At 49.3% G+C, this 9,488-nt stretch overlaps 1 protein-coding gene across 1 annotated transcript in view; it reads right to left on the reverse strand.

Annotated features, from left to right (window-relative positions):
- Window positions 1–175: 175 nt before the first annotated feature.
- Window positions 176–9,488, reverse strand: part of DGAT2 (diacylglycerol O-acyltransferase 2) — a 29,416-nt gene continuing 20,103 nt past the window's right edge. The window contains exons 5-8 of the mRNA XM_006021964.2: window positions 4,998–5,202; window positions 3,081–3,255; window positions 1,873–2,075; window positions 176–753 (exon numbers count right to left, since the gene is read on the reverse strand). Coding sequence (XP_006022026.1) covers window positions 599–753; window positions 1,873–2,075; window positions 3,081–3,255; window positions 4,998–5,202 — 738 coding nt within the window. The 3' untranslated portion in view covers window positions 176–598. The remainder of the gene's footprint in view (window positions 754–1,872; window positions 2,076–3,080; window positions 3,256–4,997; window positions 5,203–9,488) is intronic.

The raw sequence follows: 9,488 nt of genomic DNA on the forward strand, positions 1-9,488 counted from the left end.
AACCCCATGCGCAGCAAAAGCCACATGAGATCCCAACCAAATTGCATTGTTTGTGCTTCCAGAGGGGGCATTTCTAACTCAAAATGCCCTTGTGCTCCAACTAAAGAGGGCAGTTACTGTGCAATGGACCTGATCTAGTTAAGGCCATGATCTAATCAGGCAAGTGCTTCATTTATTTTTTTTTTTGGCTGCAAAATGGGCCCTACCATCCCAGCACAATCTGTGCCACTGCTGGGGCGATGTAGACTCATAGTACTCCCCATGCTATCACTGGCTGTCAGAGTATGAGAACAGTATACATGAAGCCAACACATTCCCCTCCCACCCCAATCCCAACTTCTGGGGACATGGGAAACAGGAGAGAGGGTTTTTTTGATAGCAAGAGTAATGTATTAAGGGATGCATCTGAAGCAAGGTTTATTTTAAAAACCGTCTAATATCTGGAGATTAACAGTTGCTTTCCTTTAAAACCAACACTGCCATCTGCACCCACGCGCACTTTCAGATTTATCGAGCAGACATCTGGAGTCCTGGAGAAAATGTCTGTGGGGCCAATTCCAGGGGGGAGCACCCACCAAGCCAATCAAATGTTGCCCTTTCAGTTGACTTCCAAGACCTCCGTCTCTGGCAGGCCGAACTTAGCCTTGTACTTGTCAAAGAGCTTACTCAGCGAGCTCACGTACATGCTGTGATAAAGGTCGATTTCCCTCTGGGTGGGATGAGCTGTTTTCGGAATGGTGATTGGCTCCCCAACTGAAGGAGGGTGAAAAAAATACAAGGAAAGTTAGGAGTTTGTCCACCCCAAAGAAAAAAAAACAAAACAAAGCAGCAGCAGAGTGTTCTTATTTACAGAGAATAAAAAAGAAAAAAAGTGGAGTTTGTGCATACTGTAGCTGAAATATTTTCATTCAATGCTGCAGTTACAACAATGTAGATGCAGCTTGCATCAGAATCGTCTACCCCAGCAAAAGGCTCATCCTCCACTGACTTCAACAGGCACTGGATCAGACATGAAGTTACCATGGCAAAATCATCACACCACAGAATCCCCTTCTTGCAGCAAAGCATGCTGCACCCACACCGTACTTGCACAAAGCTACCCTGTAGCACATGGCGTCCCTGGCACCAAGACAAGAGATTATAAATTTGCTGCCATTACAGACCAGTGGGTGCTCCCGACCATGTCCCCAGCAAGGGGGCAGGAGTGATGCCGTGTTTTACAGCTTGGTGCTTCCTGGGACTTGACACATGCTGAACCAAGCTGGCAGGTCTGACTAGTGCACACTGTTCATGAATGGGCCACACCAAATCAAACAAGCCTTGTGCATGCTAGAATTAGCTACTGATTCACCAGGTGTTCACACCCTGTTCCCAAGAAGAGCTGCTGCCATACACTACTAAGTGGGATACTAGACAGGCTCCACGCAGAGAGAGGAAGCAGAGAAGTCTGAGGACTCTGGGCTCGAAGCAGCGCTTGGGGAATTGCATGGTTACTTAGATTCTGTGCATCCTTCAGAAAGAGCCTTGTTCCTGGTAGATCCAATTACGAGCCGAGTTTAAGTGAACTGGGCACTCGACATCTACCCTAAAGTGACACCTGGAAAGATGCTGGTTGTTTCTCCCTCCTGAAGGGCTTTGCTACTTTAGGATGAGAAGATTAAGGGGCTTGGGTCCATGTCACATTTATCTAGACAGCCACCCAGAAAAATAGCCTCTAGCTGGACAAATCAGAGTGAACAAGCAAGGGACTTGGTTCATCTTGGAATCAAGGGTCATCAACCCTGCTCCAAACCCCAGTGCAGGTGACCGAATTGGCCTCCTCCACCTAGAAATGCAACAGCTCAGCACTGCAGGGCTAACAACAGGACTCACCAACTGTGGTGATGGGGTTAGGGTAAGGGATCAAACCCCAGGTGTTGGAAGAGAAGAGGCCACGACCATGAAAGACGCACGGAGCAAAGCCAATGTACTTCTGAAACTTCTTCTGGACCCATCTGCCCCAGCAGCCCTCCTCGAAGATCACCTGCTTGTACACCTCGTTCTCGCCAAATGAGTACACGGGAACTAGATCTGCCCTAGAAGGAGGGAAGGCAAAAGGGTGTTAGAACTGGATAGAAATCAGGGTCCCAGCTCCATGCAGACATGTGGCCAAGCAAAAAAGAGTGCAGGCAGGGTCTCCAATGGAGTTTTGCAGGCTGTATTTCCTGGAACTTTTGACCTGAAGCATACCAACGAGCTCCTGCTATGGCTAGGAGTTGCTGTGGTCAGCCAGATCTTACCTGCTACAGTGGGTCCCATGGTGTTGGTCAAGATATCAGACACTCAAGAGATCTGGGTTGGATGCCTGCTCTGCCACAGACTCAGTGTTACCCTAGGTTAGTTCCTTGCCCTTCTGGTTTCCGATTTAGGAGCAGTTTGTCCTGTGCTTCTATCAGACTTGATAAGGCTGGGGCATTTACCCCCATTTTCTTGTGCATCTATTGGTCACTTCAGATTGCAATGTCTTTAGAGAAGGGACTGCTCACATTCATGAAGGGTCTCTAGCACAAGGGGCTCTGATCTCAGCTGGGACCATTCGGCATTACTATAACATACAGTAAGAGAACCAGAATGCTTTAACATGTACAAAAAAAAGCACACAGGGAGGTGAACTCTGTAAATCCCTTGCATAAGAAGGGGGAAGGGAAGCCAGTACTTCAGCTGCTTGCTGGTTCATATTTCAGGACAGGACAACACTGTGGAACTGGCCCTGGGTGAAGAATGGTTCAAAGCTCTGGAAATGCAGCAGCTTCCTCCTTTGGTGCAGGTGGTAGAGCAAGCAGCCACAGCCCATGCCACAGAAGCTGGGAGGGAAGAGGGCACTAACAGAAGGATTTCTGCTCTGGGACTGGTTGCTTCCACTGCAAATCAGGTCACATGCCTCTGCCAAAGAAGAGGCAAGGACACTCTTGTGCCTGAAATTTCTCCAATGCAGTGGGAAGGCTCCACTATATCAGCAGGGAGGGGTGAACTGAAAGAACATGGAAAGTGGGTGCTGGATGCAAAAAGCTGACAGGCACCAACACGAGCCCACTTCTTACCCATGCTGCAGAGCCAGCTTTACAAATCCTTTCCGATTTTTCAGAATCACCAAGTTCTTCCCAGGCGTGCAGTTCAGGGACTCTGCTGCTCCCCCCACCACAATGATCACGGCGTTGCCAGTGCCATTCTTGGATAGGATGAAATCTATGGAGTGACGGTTCACAGGGCAAATACCTATGTGATCCAAAATAAGCAGGGGGGGGGAGAAGTCAGGCTATGAGGTACTGAGGACCCGCAGGTTTCTAGCGACTAAAGAGTCAGTACGAGGATTTACATTGGATTCTAGAAAGGCACAAGCAGCTCAGTACTGCCCCCAAATGCTATGCAAACCTAAAAACAGCAACTGCAGGAGAAAAAAAAAAAAAAACCCACCCAAAAACAAGACACTTATTAAGCCCAGCCCTTGCTATATCTATTAGCTGAAACTACCGAGACTTGTGGATAGTATGACATTAGGCCAAGCACCCTCTTAACAGAAGGAAAATCCCACAGGCCAAAATTTATAATCTAAAAGGTGCCCAACTCTTGCAAAAGCTCATAGAAAGCATCTTGTGATCCTTCCCAGTGAGCTGGGGAGACCACCTGTTAGTTGAGCAGATTGGGTTTTAGTTATTTAAAAAAAAGAAAAAATTAAACTCAAAAAGAGAGTCCCCCCAAACCTTCCCCCCCCCACTATAGCTGCAGTACTGATTTTCAAAGTCAAAGCCCCTCCACCCCCAAGCCCACAGCCCTTCCTTATTATAGGGCTCAGCTGCGTGACCACCTGAGCTGAACCTAACCCTCCTCAGTTAGTAGCACAGGTCTGTCCAGCTTTAGAGCAGGAGCCAAAAGCCTCTGGGCTGCACCAACCCGAGCTAGACTGTGCCCCTGGGGTGGACGCTGGCAAGGAAAGCCAGAAGGAAGGGGAGCCTGAAGACCATCTGCTGTTGCAGCCAGGGTTGTGGGGCCCTGCAGCCTGGAGGCTCCCTTTTAATTCCTCAGAGACCGCACAGCTTGGGAGCTCCAAATTAGACAGTCCCACTTTTGAGACTGGAGTAGATTAGTGGAAGTCAACAGCTTGGTTCCACAGGTTAATCCCTCCCTGCCCCGTCTACAAAAAACAGAGCTCTTTAAAAAGATGAGTGCTCCGTGAACAGCTGTGTGGGCACAACTGCTCCAAGCACTTGCATCTGTATCCCCACTAGGCAACTAATTAAAGCAAATAAACCAAGCAAATAGCACAGCGAGGTGAGCAGGCACAGCAAGGGATCAGGCCTCTTGGGTGTTCAATCTAAATGAAACCTCCTCACAGCCTCCTGCCAAACAGAGCTGCTTTCTAATCATCCAAGGCTAACATCTATCGCCCTCCTACTTGACAAAGGATTTAGGCTTTTGGAAGGGAAGGCCTGGATTGCTAATAAACTTCCGAAAAGAAATGCAAAAAAACTCTAGGACTCTTGGTTTGGAGATGATACCTTTATTAGACCAACTCAGCTGGTCTAATAAAAGGTATCATCTCCAAACCAAGAGTTTTGTATCTCAGACCAGCACGGCTACCAAATCCATCCCTAATAACTTCCTAAAACATCTGTGAAGTGCCCCCTATGGTAGTGACTGTAGGCATCAGGGCAGAGAAGCAAAGTGTATTAGTGACAAGTACTGAAGGGAAGCCTTGCATCCATTTCCTGGAGAGATCTGGCCTGTTCTCTCATTAACACCACTAGGCTACTTAGCTACAGACAACTCTGCCTCGAAGCAGATCAGGACAAGCTGCTCTTGGGAAAGGACCGATTTGGCACGGAAAGGGATCTTGCATCAAGTTTCTAGCAGTCAGAGCCAACATTTCCAGAACTGTTTCCTGACATTACTATGCGCTGAAAGAGACTAGGACTGCTCTGGAGGAGCTAAGAGCAAACTCCCTCCTTCCCTTCACTTACCACCAGACATCAAGTAGTCCCTCAAAATTGGTATCCGGAAGTTCCCAGCCAACGTAGCAAGATACGGTCTAATGCCAGGAAACTTCTGGCTGACCCCGGTGGCTTCCGTGCCAAAGTTGCAGAACGCGCCAAAGCCCATGATGCCATGTGGGTGGTAGCCAAATATGTAATTCCGATTGGTCGGCAGGTTGTGGGTCTTCACCAGCTACAACAAAGAGGAGAGTCTTGGCTTAGAGCATCAAAGACATGTGCAGAAGCTGTTACGTGATGTCACTGGAGGCCCGAAAGAGTCAGTGTGACATCGAGTTCCAAAACCCATGATACAGTCATGACCGTTACTGTCCCAGCCCTTAAAGTCACCTCCTGCCAAGGATGTGCACATCATGCACACTTCAGTTCAGCAAGATTCATGGAAAGGACTATTTAAAAATCAAGAGAATCCTTCTGGCTCCTAACCTTTAAACAAACACATACTGTGCAAATGAATATATTCATAGTCATTGAAGCAGGACAGGAGACGGATCAGTTTGGAGAAGCCCTGTATACCTCCAAGGAGGAAATACCTTTCCCCCTTAGCATCCTGTCTTCCCATTTCAGGTGCACTTTAAAACCTGAAGCAGGAAGGCATACAGGCTTGTTCACCCAGTTTAAGTCTGCCTGGAAGGGCTTAAATTTCATTCACTGAACTGATTCAGCGTTATATGGGGGGGGGGGACAGTGCTCCGACGTGGGTCCGGCTGATCCTCCAGACATCCCACACTGCTTTGTTCCTCCCCTCCCCACCATGCTGCTGAGGGATGCAGCAAGAACGCTCTTCGCCACCTCCTTTATATCACTGAGCTCCCTTGCACTGCTTATTCAGTAAGAGTGATCCAACAGCTAGCTGCATCCTCACTCGACTCCACTGCAGCCCATCATTGCACCCCACCATCTCCTTGGTTTCTGGGCACGCACAAGTGCAAGCCTACAGCCAAGTCAGGCAAGCACACTTCAGGTCATTTACAGCCTACTGAAGTCACATTTAGGAGAGAAGGGACACAAGTGAAAAATGCTGCCAACCACAGGACATCCACACCTTGGACCTCTCAAAACATGGGTGCAAGGCCCCCCTCATCCTCCACAAGGCACGCTCCAGAGCCACAGTACTTCACATAACAATGAACTGGTTCCCTGTCAGGGGCATCTGGGAAGGGCTGTGCGTGTCCGCACCCCAAGAGATACGGGACACTGGGTTTGATGGACCTGTGGTCTGACCCAGGACAGCAGGTCTGATCTTGTTGGATTTCATTAATAACCTTACCCCCCGCCCTTTTTTTTTTTTTTTTTTTAGTTCCCTCCTGCTCTCTCCCTGACCCTTCACAGACTAAAAGTCTTCCTTGTCCTGGAACTGCAGGTCACACTTTATTCTACAATGCTTTTTACTATAGGCTATGACCCATGCAGAAGCCAAGGACACCAGGGCCAAGCATCCCACATCTGTGGCCTGCAGCTGTTAGTGAGATTAGACTGATACCCAACTACAGGCTCTGGGACTTGCAACAACCCTGCAACCTCCTGCTTGGTACTGCGAGAGCTGCTCCATACTAGCCACTCTCCCCTTTCAGCAGCATCACCAGGTTTCTTCTCAAACCACAGCAGATTTGTACCTCCTTTCTCCTCATGTCACTCAGACCTTTGCCCTTTGTAGTCTTACCCTCTCGCAGGCTTTCTACCATGCCAAAACGGGGCACGGAAGGCCCCTGCAGCCAGTATTCAGTTCCTGGAGGGATTGTATGGGAACCCGAGTGACAAGGCTTTGATTCATGGCTGAAAGTATTTTTTTGACCATTTGAAAAATAGGGAGAAAAAAAAGCCTGGCACAGAACCAATCCCTCTTAAAAGAAGCCGAAATGTCACGGGTATGTCTCAGTTCCCACCCGTGGGCACAGTGCAGAGGAACAAATCCATGTCTTGGCTGAATCTGCGCCAGCTGCCTGGTATGGCAGACTGGGTTCCCCTTACAGAAAATGCCTATCAGAGCAGAAAGAGCCATGAAAGGTTGTTTGACTGGGAAAGGCAACCCAATACTTGGGCTGCAGCTGGTTTACCTGTAATCCGTATGGGAGGGACCGCCTGGCATCACTTCCCCCAGTCCTCTGATCTGCCATGAAAGCCCGGACAGCGTGCACAAGCTGCCAGCTGGCCTTTCACGAAGCAGAGAGGGGAATGCAGAGTACAATTCCTCGGTGGTTGTGGGAGCAGAGATGTGCTTGGTTTCCCTGCATTCAGAGGCAGGCTTTAGGGGCTGTCAGGTTCAGAAGAAGCACAGGCTTTATCTGCTCTGTAACAGATGCTCCAGTGCCCCTCAGGCAGCTGGGCCAGTTTCTGCCAAAAACTCATGTATTTAAACTGCGGTACCCCCAGCGTGACCCAGGACCCTGCTGCACTAGCTGTGTAAAGACCATCCCCAAAATGCTGGCAGGCCCCCACATCTAGAGGCAGAACCTGGCCCTTTATACACATGCCTAATAGTGCATATTTGTGCTAGAAAGCCTAAAGCAGCTTTCCCCCAAAAGCTAGGTCAGTAGCACTGTGCTGCTGCTGCCACAAGCTTAAGCCAAAAAGCTTTCTTGGCAATAGAAGGTAACATATGACAACACCACAGCACGTGGCTGAAATGGGCTTCCGGTGTCCCCAATACACTGTAGTTAATCAAATAACTATGTTTGAAGGACACATGGGATGGCACTTGCTAATGAGCTGTAGAAAACATGTTAGCGTTTCTTCCTGAAAAGCACATGCAGTAGTGCAGCACGTCAGTCGACAGATCACCCCCTACCCTGGGGACCACATTTCTCATTCCAAGTTACACCGCTATGAATTGCTGTGACTAATCTCGAGAGCCACAAGAATACAGCCAATCCCTGAATTTTGACAGCACCTAGCGTTCAAGACCTGGAGGCAGCCCCCTTACGCCAAGTGCTGTATATTTAGCAACAGCCACACCCACAGTGAAGTTCACTGCTTAATGAATTACGGCAACAGTGATTTTTAACCTTATTGTCTAATCACTCCCTTGTTAATAGTGTGCCAAGCAACCCGTCTGCCCTCCCTGCGTGAATACCGACCAGACTGGCAGACCCGTGTACATTCAGCCTGGCCTTTCCCAGCAGAGCTCAGCTCCATCTTTGCTGCCCACATGCACAGTGAAGGGAGTCGGGCACTCCAGGTGCTAGGGCAGAGTATCCCAACCCCTGGGCCATGGCCCAGTACTGGGCTGCAAAGGGTTGGCTGCCGGACCGCAAGTCCAGAAGTGACCGGCGTACTGTGGACCAGCAGCCAACCCTTATTTTATAATTTTGTATACAGAGTTGGCTGCCAGTCCACAGTATGCCGATCACTTCTGGTCTGCAGTTTGCTGGTCCGTGACCTAAAAAAAAAAGTTAGGACCCACTGTGCTAGGGGATGCACAAAACAGATCAATCAAGACAGTTTTATTATGATACCCACTACCCCTGAGAAGTCAAGAGCAGTGTGCTTTTCAGATGAACACATTATGCTCCAGATAAAAGGCTGTAACCTTTTCCCCTTCATCTTAATTGCTAGACAAGTCTAATGCGTCTCAAGCAATTAGAGCTGCATGGCACGTTCATGGTTATGGATGGAGAAGACGGCACATCCATGTGGCTACGGCTTTGCCAGGTAAGAACAGGGAGAGCGCTCAGTGCCAGGAATGCAAACTGCTTCAGGCAGAAATAGAGAGGGAGGAAACGGGCTAAAAAGAAAGTGGACTTTGAAGGGAAGAAAAATAATCAGATTTATCTTGCACATGCAGTGCTGGATATCAGTCTGAACATCAATGCTGAGCTTGCCAATTCAGGACATGTCAGAGCCATCTCTGGGCCTTGCTGTACCCACAAGCAGCCAGTTGAAATTAGTCTCATCCTCTGCTCCTGCTCCACACCAAACCAACTCCCTGAAACAAGGCAGTGTGGCTGCCCTGGAGCAGCTCCAGGTATGTGCTCAGCATCACCCTCAAACAGCTTTCCCCAAGCACAGTGCAGAAGATGTACAGGCTTGACTGAACAGGGCAGGGGGATGAAGGCAGCTGGCTTGTCCCAGCAGATGACCTTGGTCAGCTCAAATCTTGTGCACGTGGGTTTACTACAGAAGGGAGTTCACAGCCAAGAGGCATTCTTGATTGGACTCGTCAATTTGTCACCACTTCCATTAGTCCAGAGACCCTGCCACAACCCCACTTGCCTTCTGGGACAGAAGCAGCAAGCACCACCAAGAAGCACCCTATTCCCTTGTGCAGGCACAGACCCAGCTAAGAAAACCCCCAAGGCTGAGTGCAACTCCAGGCTGGACCAAGCTAGTCCCTCTGGTGCAGCAGGGCAAGTAACACAGCTCTCCTGTGTGCTGTCCGTGGCTACTGGCAGTGGTCCAGCCTGGCAGAGGGCTAAATGGGATGGCCACACAGCAGAGCATTGGCTTTGGAAGATGGACGCT

This window comes from Alligator sinensis, unplaced genomic scaffold, assembly GCF_000455745.1.
Source record: "Alligator sinensis unplaced genomic scaffold, ASM45574v1 scaffold1008_1, whole genome shotgun sequence".
NCBI classification, from domain to species: Eukaryota; Metazoa; Chordata; order Crocodylia; family Alligatoridae; genus Alligator; species Alligator sinensis.